Source organism: Gorilla gorilla, chromosome 18, assembly GCF_029281585.2.
Source record: "Gorilla gorilla gorilla isolate KB3781 chromosome 18, NHGRI_mGorGor1-v2.1_pri, whole genome shotgun sequence".
Taxonomy (NCBI): Eukaryota; Metazoa; Chordata; class Mammalia; order Primates; family Hominidae; genus Gorilla; species Gorilla gorilla.
In genome coordinates, this window is record NC_073242.2 from 119741870 (window position 1) to 119757279 (window position 15410).

Sequence of the window (15410 nt, forward strand, 5' to 3'; positions counted from 1 at the left end):
TTCCTCCCCAGAAAATTGTTTGTTTGTTTGTTTTCTACCATGTGATCAGGCTGCAAGTTTTCCAAATTTTATGCTCTGCTTACCTTTTAAATCTAAGTTCCAGTTTCAGGTCATCTCTTTGCTCATGCTTAACAAAAGCGATCTTTGCTCCATTTCCCAGTAAGTTCCTCGTCTCCCTCTGAGTCTACCTCAGCCTGGACTTCATTGTCCATATCACTATTAGCATTTTGGTCACAACAATTTAACAAGTCTTTAGGAAGTTCCAAACTTTCCCTCATCTTCCTGTCTTCTTCCGAGCTCTCCAAATCATTTCAGCCTCTGCCTGTTACCCAGTTCCAAAGCTGCTTCCACATTTCCAGATGTCTTAACAGCAGTGCCCCACTTCCCTGTACCAATTTTCTGTGTTAGTCCAGTCTTGCATTGCTATAAATGATGCCAGATTTTTCTCAGCCACTTTGCCAACCGGGGACCTCCGTGGCTGGTGACACCCCCAACCCAGGCCTGCCACAGAAGGCACCCACACACTCGACCCACTGGGCCATGCTTGGCTTATGCACTGGCTCAGCCCACCTGTGTTATAGCTTATACCTGCATTCATCGGTTCCCAAGTTCTTGTCCCGGGTCCAAGAAGAATGAGGTTACACTGACAATTCAAAGGATGAGGAGAGTGGAGAAGAATTTTATTGAGCAATGAAACAGCTCTCAGCAGAGAGGGTATGCGAGGGTGCTGAACCGCCCAGAGTTGGGTGTGGCTGGGTCCAGGGCTTTTTTGGGCACAGAATGGGGAGGGGCAGGCTGTAAGTAGCACTGGAAAAGGTAACCTTTGGTTGGTTAAAAAGCATTATTCAGAAAGAACCAGTGGGAAAGAGTGGGTAAACAGGAATAGAAGTTCTCACTCCGGGCTGCAGGTTTCAGGCTGTTTTTGGCTTTAAGGTGGGATTTCACCAGGGACCCACCCCTGTCTATCTGGGCATTTGACTGCTTCCTGTTGCTTTCATAAGGAACTACCCGAGATGGTAATTTATAAAGAAAAGAGGTTTAACTGGCTCACAGTTCCACAGGCTATAAGGAAGCATGGCTGGGGAGGCCTCAGGAAACTTACAGTCATGACAGAAGGGGAAGGGGAGGCAGGCATGTCCCACATGGTGGAGCAGGAGGAAGAGCTCACCTACAGCAAATTATTTAAGACCAAGCATTTGTCTCTGTTCTGTTCCCTCTCTGGACGCACCCTCCTGCCTCCACCCTGACTTGCCTTCTCCTGAGCACTGAAGATATTTTTGGCTTGTCCGATGTGACTCCACAGACAGCAGAAACCCTTGCTTGATCAGGGCAGCATCAGGGCACCACACATGCCTGGGCTTGCACAACACAGCGGGAGCACTGCCACTCAGCAGCAGCTGCTGCTTTCATTAAACAGTTACCTTGAGAAGAAAAGATAGGTGTCGAGTGCTGAGAGCTGTGCTAGAGTTTCAGGGTCCCAGTTGGCAGGAACTGAAGTCCCGACGCTCCTCAGCCTTTGGCTGTCCTCAGGGCTGCCCTCTGCGTGGGGACACCAGGCCGCCCCTGCCCAGGGACACCAGGCCGCCTGCTCCTGCTCTGTGCATCTCTCACATCAGGCTCCTCGCCCAGCATTGTTTGGGCTATGACAGTGGCTGTGAGAAGACCTAAGACGGGAAGCTGTGTGCTGGGCACTTGAGGGCCCGCTGGGGAGAAGCCGCCTGTGAGGGACAGGACCGGGCAGGGAAGGCCACCAGCCATGCAGTCACAGCCCAGGACTCCGCCAGTCCTGGAGGAGCCCTGGAGCCAGGCCCTTGCTGTCCAGGCCACTTGCTGTACCTGGCCCACAGCTACCTCCCCTGCAGCCCTGAGTCCTGCTTGCTGTGCCCGGCTCAGGCTGAGACTGCAGTGCTTGTCCATTCACCATGAAAGAAAGAAGAACAGGAAGGGAGGCAGGAGGAAGTAAGTTAGAGGATTAATCCACATGTTCCAACTGTCTAATGGGAGTTCCAACAAGAAGATATCCAGGGAGGAAATTCACAGTCAAATTTCCCCAAACCAAAGGTCATGAGTTTTCAGATTGAAAAAACACCCAACCAAGAGGAGAGAAAACAGCATTCTAAATATCGGAAGGAAACGAAACCTCGCCTCAGGCATGCGGGCTCTGACGGGCAGGATGGCGGCACGGAGGGCTGCTGTATCCAGTGAAGTCAGCAGTTCAGATGAAACAGATAACTCCCTTAAAAGACACAAATTACCAAGACTGACGCAAACACTGAAACAGACTGAACAGTTCTGAGTTATCAATTTAAAACTGCAAAGCAAATAGCAGGCCCAAAAGGCTTCACTGATAAATTAGCTCAAACATTGAAGGCAAAAAATAAAACCAGACACAGCAAAGTAAGTCTCTGACGAAACAGAGTGGGGAGGAACACTTCCTAACTCCCCGTATGGGACCAGCACTACCCTGAAATCAAAACCAGACAAGAAAACGAGAGGACAGTGTTCCCAATGGGCAGACACACAAAATCCTTAACAAAACGTTAGCAAATTAAATCCAGTTAATGCGCAAAAAGACAACACGTCATGATCAAGCAGCATTTAAGCCAGGAATAGAGGGTTACTTTCATATTCAAAAATCAGTCTGTGTAATTCACCATATTTTTTTTTTTTTTGGATGGAGTCTCACTCTGTCGCCCAGGCTGGAGTGCAGTGGCACGATCTCCACTCACTGCAACCTCCACCTCCTGGGTTTAAGTGATTCTCCTGCCTCAGCCTCCTGAGTAGCTGGGATTACAGGTGCGCACCACCATGCACAGCTAATTTTTGTATTTTTATTAGAGACGGGGTTTCACCGTGTTGGCCAAGCTGGTCTCGAACTCCTGACTTCAAGTAATCCACCCGCCTCGGCCTCCCAAAGTCCTGGGATTACAGGCGTGAGCCACTGGTAATTCACCATATTTACAGAATGAAGAAGAAAAATCATATCATTTCAACAGATACAGAAAAAGCATTTGCAAATGCCAAAACCCTTTTATAATAAGCACTCTTAGCAAACTAGGAGAAGAAGGAAAATCTTTGAACCTGATGAGGGAGTCTCTCAAAAGCTGCCAGATGACATCCTGCTCGATGGGGAGCTGCTGGGCGTTTTCCTCCTGTGACGAGGAAGGGGCACCTGCCCTCACCACTGCCACCCAGTCTCATTCAACACAGAGTTTGTCCCCTGTTAGAAGCCGAGACGTTGGTTACACGTGGAGGTTGGGAGTGGCTCAGGCAGGCAGAGGGGCTTCTGGGAACCTGGCCATGTTCCCTTTCAGTCTGGGCGCTACTTAGAGCAGGGGGCAGTTGCTTCAATAAAACTAGATTCCCACACAGGCCAGGCGCAGTGCTCACACCTGTAATCCCAGCACTTTGGGAGGCCGAGGTGGGCAGATCACCTGACGTCAGGAGTTGGAGACCATCCTGGCCAACATGGTGAAACCCCGTCTCTATTAAAAATACAAAAATTAGCCAGGCATGGTGGTATGCGCCTGTAGTCCCAGCTAGTTAGGAGGCTGAGGCAGGAGAATCGCTTGAACCCGGGAGGCGGAGGTTGCGGCGAGCCGAGACTGCACCACTGCAATCCAGCCTGGGCAACAGGGCAAGCCTGTGTCTCAAAAGAAAAAAAATTCTACACATCCCTCACCACACTGTACATAGGACAGCTGGGTGTAAATTACATCTCCATTTAAATGCCTGTCACAGTTTTATACAACTATAAAATATATACGTGCCAAAATAAATTTGATAGGAACATTGGAACCAGGTAAGGTGGCGCATGCCTGTAGCACTTCGGGAGGATCCTTTGAGCCCAGGAAGTCGAGGCTTCAGTGAGCCGTGGCTGCACCACTGCACTCCGGCCCAGGCAACAGTGAGATCCTGTCCTAGAAAGAAAAGAGAAAAAAAGAAAAATGCGATTTGGAAATGTGGAGGTCGAGGTTGACAGCGACACCGAGGTCGAAGCCAGTTGCCCCTGGAGAGCGGGAGACTGGGCTGGGCCGACTCCCACCTCTGCCGCGAGAGGCCTACGGGCAGGGGCAGGTGGGCAGGGGGCCTGTGCTGGGTCTCTGGCCGCGTCTGGACGGCAGGCGACACTTTCTCCACAAAAAGCGTCAAGAAACCACGACACTTGGTTTCTGGACTTTTCCGCGGAACAGTAACCCGAACAATCGCCATCAAGTTCGTTTCTGATGCGGCTCAGTGCAGCCTGGATGCCCTGGACCAGCCCCTCCTGTGCCTGGGCCACGGCCGCTGCCTTCAGGGCATCACTGGTGGGCGGCACAACCATCCTCCCTTTGGGGGGTTAATCTCATTTCTTTCCTCCCTTCCTTTCCTTCTTTCTTTAATGGTGAATGGAGGAGCACCAAGCACCACTGCAGTCTCAGTTTCAGATCCCAGCGCCTCATCCCTGCCCACTGCCCTCGGCCCCGCCCGCCTGCATTGGCACTGCCCTGGCCCCACCCACCCGTGTCAGCACCGCCCACCGCCCTGGCACCACCCACCGAGTTCTCGCCCATGAGGAAGGGGGACCCTGAGTGGAGGCGTCAAACCTTAGGGGCCGTCCCTGCCGTGCAGGGCTCTGTGGGGCTCTGTGAGGCCTCTTGCCACATAGGACTGTGCGGCATTTACTCCCATCTCAAATACCCCATACGGGGCAGACTGCCCCTGCCCCACCTGCCCACCCACTCCCCAGCCCCTTCCACACGCCTCCTCTGGAAGGGGAACGGGCCACAGAGTGACATGGGGCCTTCCAGCTCCAGTGCCGGGACTTGGAAGGCCTGGCCCGGTGTGGGGGCCCCTCTGCCCTGCAGGCCACTCTGTGCAGGCCTATCCTCAGGTGTGCCCTCGCCCAAGGCCTGCACGCACCATGGCTTCTGTGGTACCAGTGATAACACCATGCCGGGCACCTCCTGCAGTCACCACCCCTGGGCTGCTAGGGCAGAGACAGCCGCGGTCGTCCAGTGCACCTGCCTGGCCTCAGGATGGCCGAGGCGCCTGGCAAGGCTGCAGGGTCCCAGGGGCACCTGTCCGTACTGCTGGGCACCTGAGTTCCTGCCGCCGGGCACTGTCAGGGCAGCGCGCTCAGGCTGTGCTTGTCTCTGCAGAGATGTCCTGGCCCCGTACGCGGTGCCCTCGGAGCTGGTGCTGGTGGAGGAGATCCCGCGGAACCAGATGGGCAAGATTGACAAGAAGGCGCTCATCAGGCACTTCCACCCCTCATGACCCGGCAGACTGGGACTGCGGGTCTGGTGGGGAGCAGCAGACGTCCCCTTCACACCGAGAACCACGGGGGCCCGTCCAAGACCTGGCCTCCCTTAAACCTGAACCCCCCAAATCAGGTCACGTAGAATCAAGAACTGTTTGGGATGAAATCACCATGTGGGGTCCCCAGCCTCGGGCCAGTTGTTGCAGCTCAAGGAGACCGTCCCTGGTGTCACCTCTGCCTCGTCACCGCCGACCTCACCTGTGCAGCGCGGTGCAGCCAGCCCCTGGCCCCACATGTTCAGGCACCTCCCGCCCCACAGTGCCCTGCAGTTGCCAGGCTCTCCAGGGCAGGTCCCGGAGGTGTGCCCCCAAAAAACAAAGACTCCACTGGAAGAAACAAGCCCCTGTCCCATGCCATCTGCCCGTGCCTGTGACTGCACGTGCCTGTGCCTCACCCAGAGCCAGTGTCTCCCGGCCCACATCGGAGGTCTGGGCAGCCACCCAGGGGGCCCTCCTGGGAGGAGCTGAGGGTTCACAAGCCTCCCAGAACCAGCCCTGTCCCATGGGTTCTGGGCATTTCCTGGTGCCGCTCTTGGAGGAGAGCAGCTCCCGCTGTGGGGACACCTGCCACCCTGCACACTACTGTGTGTCCATCAGCATGTGTCACAGAAAGTGCGTGGACGGACGGCCCTGGAGCTGCTCTGCCGTGACCCTGCCTCACCCCCCGGCGCAGGGACCTTCCAGGTCATCTCCACACCAGCCCCTCAGCCGGTGAACCCTCCCTCCCATCACCGTCTCCACCCAGACCGCCACCTGCCCCATGGCCCCCATCTCATGTCTGTGGCTCACCAGCTTTTCCCCAGACCCAGCTCCGGAGCCCACAGGCGTGGCCGATGCAGAAACCTCAGGAACGTGTGTTGTGAATGTTGGGTGCACCCACGTTGCATTTACTTATCGGGGCCAATTCAGATGCACAGGGGCCACATGCAGAATCCAGAAGTTTCTGGACAATTTTCAGAAGAATAGGCTGCCTCCTCCCCACAGCCTGGGGGAAGTAACAGTCATCGCCCAGCAGTGTCTGGCCTGAACTTACCCAGAACATTCTGTCCCCGGAATGCACGTCTGAAAGAGTGGCCAGAAACGAGTGTGCCGGGCAGGAGGCCAGCCCCATCTCAGGCTCACGTGCCTCATGGACAGTTGGACGTGGCCTGGGGCCCCTGCTCACTTAAGCATGTCGCCCACCAAGCTTGTCTGAGGCCACAGAGCAGCGTCCCAGCCCTGTTTTCCAGGACGGGTGGGTGCCCCAGTCCACGGCCCTGCCCCACCCGAACTCCTGCCTCACGGTGTGGCCTTGTGCATCCCCATGGCCTGACCCCGGGAACAGTCAGAGGAAGGGGTCCTGCCCTCCCGCCAGAGGCCTGGACACAAGGGAACGGCAGAGACTACAGTCGAGACGTTTGTGTCTAGGCCTTGCTAGTAGCTAAGGAAATGCCTTCTGTTGGGAAAAGGTCAAATGTAACATAGCAAAATTTTTACTTAATTCCACTAATTTTAACATTTGCATCTCTCTCCTTTAATCCTGAAACTTTTGATTCCTAAAAAGCTTACATAATCATTTGCTTTATCCGATAGTATATATCAGTATATCATGCTTTCAAAATAATGAGGGTAACTTTCTGCTGACAATACTACAAACTACAGAAAGCCTGGAGCTCATTGACCAGAAACTGCAGAGAGCCTGGAGCTCGTTGACCACAAACTACAGAAAGCCTGGAGCTCGTTGACCAGCCCGTTGACCAGAATATGGTGCTCCAAGGATATGCGGTTGAATGCCGTGTTCTAAAGTCACGAGTGACTCTCCAGCTGGTCCCTGTGCCAGGCTGGTCGGCCTTCGTGCACACAGTCCGCCAGTGCCCAGCCAGGCTTCTGGTTCCCCTCTGCTCCACCAGCCGAGAACAAGCCGGTCCTGGAGGGAACTCATCCTCTCCTCCCTCCCCATTAAAGCCCAGTTTATTCCCCATCTTGGCCTCTGGTGCTGACCTGGCCTCTGGAGACACAGGTCGGGGGGGTGCTGTTTGCGAACTCACCGTGACTGAGCTCCATGAGGATACCACAGTCCCACATGGCTGGCAGCGCCCACCCCACACACCCTGTCCCTTGCTGGGCGGCCCCATGCCACACAAGTTAGACCCAGGAGCAGGTGCCCTGGGAGCAGGCTGCCACCAGCTGGGTCAGAAGCCCCTCTGCATGCCTGGTGCCTTTGACCTCCTAGGGAGGCTGGCTTGAATCTGGAAAGTCACCAGCTCTGACCCCAGCCAGACATGGGGGTGCTGCCAGGAGCTGCTCCCAGGCGTGTGGCCCAGCTTCTCTCAGGCACCAGGGGATGGCGGGACTCCTGGTGACCAGCTGGTCCCCAAAGCCGTGGCACCGTGCCTGCTGCTGCCAGCAAAGTCCCACACACAGCCTGTGGCAGCCGCCGCCCCGTCCTTTCTGCCCCTCCCTCATCAGGGGCCAGGGTGAAGCCCCTGCCGCCCTCTGCCTTCCCTCCACCTGCAGCTTCCCTGGCAGGGAGACCGTGGACCCAGCTCCTGCCGCCTCCATTCGTTTAACAGATAGGGCCCAGGCCAGCAGCCCAGGCATTAGGCTGGCCGGTCCACTGAGGCCTAGACAGGCCAGGCCTGAGGCAGCTCAGGAGTGCCAAGCTGGCCCCACGTTCCCACCCAACAGCGGCCCTTGGGGCTGCCTTCCTCCCAGGTGTCCAGGCCCAACACAGAAGACCTGAGCCTGCTCTGCCTCAGTTTCCCTACTCTGTGAACTGCGGCTGCTGCTCTCGCGGGGCCCTTCTAGCCCTGCCCAAGGAGTGGGGGCTTTGTTCCCTCGGGCGTCCTGTCCATGGGGACTGGCCACACACACACCACACACTGCCCTCCCACCTGGACTCTGTCCCAGCGGCACCAGGGTCAGGAGCAGGAGCCTCAGGACCCACGCAGCACCAGGCACAGCATGGAGCGAGGCAGTGGGCGGTGTGGCAAGCGCTGTGGGCACCACTAACCTGGAGGAGCCACGGCTCCCGGACCCTTGTGTCAGAGCTGCTGGCCTCCTTTGCTGGGAGGCTGAGAGGAGGTCCTGGTGCGGAACAGCAGCTTGTTGCCAGCCACGGTGAGAAGGTGGTGAGTGCGCCGGCTACTGAGTAAAGCATCAGTAACAGGAGACGTGTGCAGACAGGTGTGGACCACAGGTATGTATGTCACACGCCTGCATATGTCACATGTATGTGTATCTCACACGCCTGCATACACCACAGGTATGTCACATACATCTGCATATATCACTTGTATGTGTCTCACACGCCTGCATGTATCACATGTATGTCTCACACACGCCTGCATACACATGTATGTCTCACACCTGCATATGTCACATGTATGTCACACACATCTGCGTACACATGTATGTCTCACACACATCTGCACATATCACTTGTGTGTCTCACACGCCTGCATATATCACATGTATGTCTCACACATGCCTGCATACACATATATGCCTCACACACCTGCATCTATCATGTGTGTGTCTCACACACCTGCATATATCGCATGTATGGGTATCACACACATGCCTGCATATATCACATGTATATCTCACACATGCACCTACATACACATGTATGTCTCACACACGCCTGCATATATCACATGTATGTGTGTGTCACACACACGCCTGCATACATACAGGCACATGGACACCTGTGTGCACACCAGTCCCTCCCTTCCCCGTCACCATCAGGTTCAGCCGGGCCTGTGGTCACTGCTTCCCCGAGGCAGCTGCAGTGGGGCCCCGGCTCCCCCTACACGGTGCGTCTGATCAGGTTGGGACTCGCTCAGGTAGCTCTCATCACAAGGTCCTTGTGCACTGTTGCGGCTGCTCTTGGTGGCCCTTCTAGAGCCTTCCTGAGCCAGAGCAGACTCCCGCTCCCCCCAGGCCCCTTGGGAGTCGATTCTGTCCCCTCCTTCCTGGCCGCAGAGCAGGTCGGTGCAGCTGCTTTCCTGCCTGGAAGAGTAAAGTGGACCCTGTGTGAAAACATTGACGACGTGGCAAATGAGCAGCTCACCAAATTGATCAATACGAATGATCACGCCCCATGTGCGTCTCCTCAGCAGCCACAAGAGAGACGAGGTCACTGGAGGATAAACATCCGTGACTGCGCCTCCTGATCCATCATGCACGACGGCCGCAGTGTCCCCTGCCAGCTGCCGGCACAGCCAAGAGCACGGGATGGACGACCGCGATGGCAACGTGGGGCTCATCTGCCTCTCTCTGAGCAGGAAGCCCGCAGGTCCCCACAGGCCGGTGCACGGAAGGGGTGGGTCCTGGGTCCAACAGGCACCCCCTGAGCACCAGCCCCTCTGAGGGTGGGCGGAGGGCGCTGCCGCAGGTCCCCACATACCCAGCGCATGCTCACCCCACACTGGAGGCACCTGCCAGGTTCTGACACCCCTTGAGGTGCCTTCCTGGGGTTCTCACACCCACTGAAGGCAGTGCGTTCAGCCTGCTTTGCACATGAGCCGCTGAGGCAGGTGAGTTGAGGGCGAGGGTGTGAATCACGAGCTTGGGGCCAAAGCCCAAGGTCGTCCCCTCTGGCCGGCAAGCTCAGGCTCACACGGGGAGCCACCAGGCTGGACTGGGTGCAGCTTACGGACGTGGCGCGTGCTGTGGGCGTTGGGCCGCGGCTCCTCCATGCAGTACTTACACTGCTGTCTGCAGATCGCACCCAATCAGGAGGGAATGGTCCAGGCAGGTGGGCAAGGCCACGACTTGGCCAGGTAAGGCTGGGAGGGCCCAGGATGATTGTGCATTGAGCCAGGCAGATCTGGAGAGGCGGAGGGATGGGGAGGGAGCGCCATGCAGAGGCCGCTCGGTCCTCAGGAGCTGAGCCTCACCCTGGGAGTCTCAAGGAGGGTGTCCCCTGGCCTTAGAGGGCAGCCAGGGCCAGCATGTGGTCTGTGGCAGCCGGTCTCAGAGGTGGCCTGGTTCGCAGTCTTGCTGGATGGAGATCCCCAGCTCCTAGGGCAAGGGCAGGTGGGGTGGGGCCGCCTCGGTCAGCTGATAGGAACTGAGCTGAGAAGGCTGCGAGCCGCTGAGTCGCCCTAACGGCAGGGTGGTCCTGTGGGCAGTACTGAGCCCGCCCTGCTGGGCACCCCACAGCCCCTGTGGCTCTCCAGCTGCCACTGAGGCCGGACGCCCCATGAGGAGGCTCCCATCTGTGGGTGGCAGAATGACGGCCCCGAAGACCCCCGCTTCCTCACCCGAAGACCCCCCACTTCCTCACCTGAAGACCCCCTGCTTCCTCTCCCGAAGACCCCCGCTTCCTCACCCTGGGACCTGTGAGTTCACACAGCAGCGGGGACCTGCGACTGTGGACGGCGCATCAGCTCCCTCAACAGGGAGGCTGCCCTGGGTGACCCGCGAGGACACAGGGTACCTCCGTCCTGCTGAGTGGAAGAGGGAGGCCGTGGTGGAGGCAGGCGTGAGGGGGACTGGCCCGCCACTGCTGGCTTCTTAGGCCACTGCGGGAAGCCTAAGAGGAAGGGAGGGGCCATCGCGGGGCTCTCCCTGAAACCGGCCCCGGGTGCCTCGGTCCCTGCGTCAGTGCGGGGTTTCGGTGGCCGCCCTGCTGGCTCCGGGCACTCCCTCCGCCTTCCTGCCACGCGGCTGGTCCTTCCTGGGCTGGGCTGAGGCACCCTCCATGCCCACCCGTCATACCCGGCAAGAGCTGGGGGCGTGAAGCCAGGCCCAGGTGGGCTGTGGCGGCATCCAGGTGGAAGGACGTGGAGGACTCGGAGGAGGAGGGGTGTCCAGGGCAGGGCAGGGCCGGTTGCCTGGGGCCATCTGCTGTGTCCAGGAACCCGGCGCTGCCACTGGCCTTGCCCCAAGGCCCAGCTCTGCCCTTCATCCCCTCAGCACCTCCCCGTACCTTCCTTCCATGGGTCTTAAGCTGTGGCAAGTCCTTAAGCTGGGACGGCCAGCGCCAGCCCTGCCCCCAACAGGTCACTCGGCCGCTCGGGGCCCATGTCCTCGTCGGTGACACAGGAAAATGGTGCAGTTGTGCAAGGGTATGAGAGGGTCCCATGGAAGGCACGTTCCAGAAGGTTCCGTCCCATGGAAGGCACGTCCGGGAAGGTTCCACCCCGTGGAAGGCACGTTCCGGAAGGTTCCATCCCATGGAAGCCACGTTCCGGAAGTTTCCATGCTGTGGTAGGCACGAAGTTTCCGTCCCATGGAAGGCACGTTCTGGAAGGTTCTGTCCCGTGGAAGGCACGTTCCAGAAGGTTCCTAGCCCAGCTCCCAGCACAGGCTGCAGGCTCAGCAGAGGGGTCTTCTTCTTGCCCGCAGTCCTTGACTAGTGGGCTCCCCAGGGCCCTGTCCGAGCAGGGATGGGTGGAGCTTGGTGCCTGCAGGCCAGTCAGCACATCTTCAGAATCCATGGCGCTCCCAGGCTGGCCCAGGGCCTTAGGAGCACAGGGTGGGCACAGGACCCCAGGCTCTGCCAGCCAGGCCCTGACCGTCCTGGGCCAGCCGCTGCCCCCGTCCTGCATCCGCCCCTGTGCGATGCGACCTCTCTGGTGGCGCCCATCCCAGCTTCATTCCCCTGTGGGCCCTGCTCCAGTCTCCCTGGGACACGTGGGCCCGTGTGTGAGTCCGCATCAGCGAGCATGCATGCAGCGTGTCACATACACAAACATGCACGTGGGCACACCTGCACACCCATGCATCGCAGAGGAGTGAGACAGACTCACACGTGGTGGCCCTAGCCACACCCTCAGTCCTCTCTAAAGCACAAGCCGGTGCCCACCCAGGTAGCCCCTCGTCGTCGGCTCACAGGGCACGCCCCCCATTGCCAGTCTGACGAGACACTCACAACCATTCAGTTACTCTAGCCACGGAGTCCTCAGTCTCCTTCATTACCACCTGCCCGCCCTCCTCTGCCGCACAGCAAAGCCCATTAAGACAGCAGCAATGCGAGCAGCACGTGGTGCCTTTCATGCATCAGCCGCGTGCCCATATTCCCACCCCATGGGGAAGAGCCTCATCTTAGCTAGAAAAAAGATGACACCCCACACCAGCTGAATAGGCTGCGTGCACACACACCCCCACATGCGCACATACACACACATGCTGACAGGTGTGCACATATGCGCACGTGCACACAAATACGCACGCACAGCACACACACACAGACACATAAGTGTCCATAAACAACACAGATCTGACCTCAGAGCCACCCTCCAGGTGCGGCTGCCCCGGGCCCCAGCATGTGGTGACAGCCACAGCAGGATCAGAGCAGCCTCAAGGCCCTTCGGGAGCCAGCAGAGCTGGCCCCAGGCTGAGCTTGGGGAGGTGGGCCCAGGCCTGGGACCCACACTTCCTAATTGGTGGGCAGAGTCCACGCAGCCCCTCCCAGTCTACATGGAAGCCCACGTGTCCACCTCCCGCTTCTGCTGTCCCCAGGACAGTGAAATCTACTAATGTGGATTAAGAACATTTTTTAAATAAAAAAAATTTTACATATTGAGGACGGAAGAGAGAAGATTACGGCCAACCAACCCCATGCACTTCCCTGCCCAGGTTCATGGAGTCTGAGCCCTCTGGCCTCCTGAGCCTCTGGGCTCTGTCACCAGGTGGACGCCTTCCCCATCCCGTGGGGCTCGCTGCTCACGGGCGCCCCGATGCCTGAGTGATGTCATGGATTTAGGTTTCAGTGCTGGCACATGTGGCCCGCAGAGCTCAGCTCCTCTGTGAAGGACGTTTCAGCTCCTGTGGGCTTTGCTGTCCCCCTTGCTGACTCTGCCTCACTTGGTTGTCCTCAGGTCACTCTGTGCGGTGTGCACTGACCCCAGCCAATGGACGTTCCCCGTCCAAGAGCAAAGCTACAGTCGGCTGCAGGTGCAGCCTCTTTTGCACAGTGGAAGAATTTCTCCAGAAGATATTCCTGCAGGTGGAATCACTGGATCGTAGGCCCAGATGTCTTCCACTTACTTGATTTTGCCTGATGCCTTCCAAGGAGGCTGTGCACAGCAGGTGTGAGATGCCCCATCTCACCAACCGGCCAACATCCCGATGGGAGATGTTGAGTTTTCACCACCGTGCTGAGTGTGACGTGGAATCTTCTTATTTTAGCTTGCATTTCCCTGATTACAAGTTAGGTGGAACATCTTGAATATGTTTCTGGGCCATTTGATTTTCCTGCAAGTCACCTGTTCCAGTTCTTTGCCCATTTCCTGTTGGGCTGGTCAATATTTTTTGCGATTATATGTTGGATACGTGGCTGGCCTTTGGCTTGCCTTTGACTTCATTTGTTCTATCGAAGCACGTGCAGAATTGTTAAATTTTAATGTATTCAAATGCATTAATCTCTTCTTTCTTTTTTTTTGTTTTATTTTTTGTTTTTTTGTTTTTTTGAGACAGAGTCTTGCTCTGTCGCCCAGGCTGGAGTACAGTGACACGATCTCGGCTCACTGCAACCTCTGCCTCCCCACTTCAAGCAATCCTCCTGCCTCAGCTTCCTGAGAAGCTGGGACCACAGGCATGTGCCATCATGTCCGGCTAATTTTCTTTTTAAAATGTTGTAGCAATGGAGCCTGGGCTCAAGCCATCCTCCCACCTCAGCCTGCCAAGTAGCTGGGACCACAGACATGTGCCACTGCCGCGCCCAGCTAGCCTTTAATATTTTTAAGTGCTGTAAGATCTGCAGGTTTTTTTCCAACCAAGTTTATAGCTTTTCACCCCACGGATCCCCCGAGGCCATGACAGGCAGTGACCTCCTTGGGGCACCCGCAGAGTCCTCCCCCCCATCTTGGGAGGGCTTGTCCAGTTTCAGTTTTGTTTGTTTACTAGGCTTTGTTTTACAGTCACTAGTTAAATTTACTAACATTTTTCAACTTCTTGTCTCAAGGGACTTCATTTTAATAAACAATATCTTTTTTCTTTTCTTTCTTTCTTTTTTTTTTTTTTTTGAGACATAGTTTTGTTCTTGTTGCCCAGCCTGGAGAGCAGTGGCACAATCCCGGGGTGTGGCTGCTCAGCCTGGAATCCTGGCCCTGGGGAAGGCTCCGGATCTGTCCCATGGTTTTTGAACCATCCTGGGTGCAGGCCTCTTTCTGGGCCTCCCCTGGTCCAAGTCCACTCTGTCTGGAGAAGGAGAAAGAGGATAACAGGAATGGCTGGGCCCTGGAGCCCTGATCTCCCTGTAGCTTCCCCAGGACGGCCCAGCCTTTCTTCCCAGCCCTGATGGCTGCAGAGCCCTGCCTGTGGGCCAGGCCTGGAGGGGTCATTGGAGAGGTCACTGAACAGCCTCTCTCCCACCAGCAGCTGGAGACGGAGATTAAACGCGGGGAGACCGGCGGCGTCAGCTAAATTGATTCTATTACAGCGACTGATTTAATCTGAATGGTCGTTACTGTGATTTATACGGCTGCTTGGGATTCTTTGCTCCCAAATTTGTCTCCCGTCCACTTGATAATTGATTGAAAGACGATGGAGGAGTTGGGGAGGGGTGGGGCTGCCTGAGCTGACTCAGGGACCCCTAACCCCTTCCTCTCTGCCCCGATTGCAGGGGTGCCAAGCACAGCTGTGCTGGGAAGAGCAGGAGGCAGCGGAGAGGACCTGGTGCCCTCCGTGTCCAGCACACACCCCCTGGCCTCTGCCCTCCCTCCCACCCAGCTCTGGCCCAGAAGCGCCTGCCACCAGGCGGCCCATCCTTCCAGAAGCTTCTAGCAGATGGGACCGTCCTCTCCCAGCCCTGGCCCTGGCCAGTCCCCTCAAAGGGCAGGGTGTGGAATGACCCAGGGCAATGCTGGGCTCCTCCGATGATGAGGCCGGAAGCTCAAAGGGCCTCTCTGAGAACTGGGGGCCTTACCCCAAGTTTCTTCGTGTCCAGGAATCAGAACTGAGAGCTGCCAGCTCCTGAAGCAGCCCTGCCCTCCACAGGTGCCAACCACCACCCAGGAGACGGGATGGTAGGAACAGTAAGATGGTGGTCAGTAGCCAGCCACCCTGGCCTCCTCCAGTCTGGGCACCACCCAGCTCCAAGAGCCAGGCTGGGTGGCCAGGGCACTGCCACTGTCCCATGGCACAGGCCACCTTCAGGGACACTGGGGATGAGGCGG

General features: G+C 57.1%; 2 protein-coding genes across 8 annotated transcripts in view; both read left to right on the forward strand.

Moving 5' to 3' along the window:
* Nucleotides 1–7261, forward strand: part of ACSF3 (acyl-CoA synthetase family member 3) — a 69191-nt gene extending 61930 nt beyond the window's left edge. For 5 of the 7 annotated variants that reach the window (XM_031002782.3, XM_031002783.3, XM_031002784.3 and 2 more), the window contains one exon: nucleotides 5142–7261. In XM_031002782.3, the coding sequence (XP_030858642.3) occupies nucleotides 5142–5259 (118 nt within the window). In that variant the 3' untranslated portion in view covers nucleotides 5260–7261. Of the gene's footprint in view, nucleotides 1–3787 lie in introns of all 7 variants that reach the window. The other 2 variants (XR_010131648.1, XM_063700395.1) reach the window with 2 other exon arrangements.
* Nucleotides 7262–8487: 1226 nt separating this feature from the next.
* Nucleotides 8488–14234, forward strand: LOC109023718 (uncharacterized). Its single transcript, XM_055364532.2, has 2 exons — nucleotides 8488–11499; nucleotides 13113–14234. Exon 1 carries the CDS (start codon nucleotides 8514–8516, stop codon nucleotides 9456–9458), a length of 945 nt encoding a protein of 314 aa, XP_055220507.1. The 5' UTR covers nucleotides 8488–8513; the 3' UTR covers nucleotides 9459–11499; nucleotides 13113–14234.
* Nucleotides 14235–15410: the final 1176 nt, after the last annotated feature.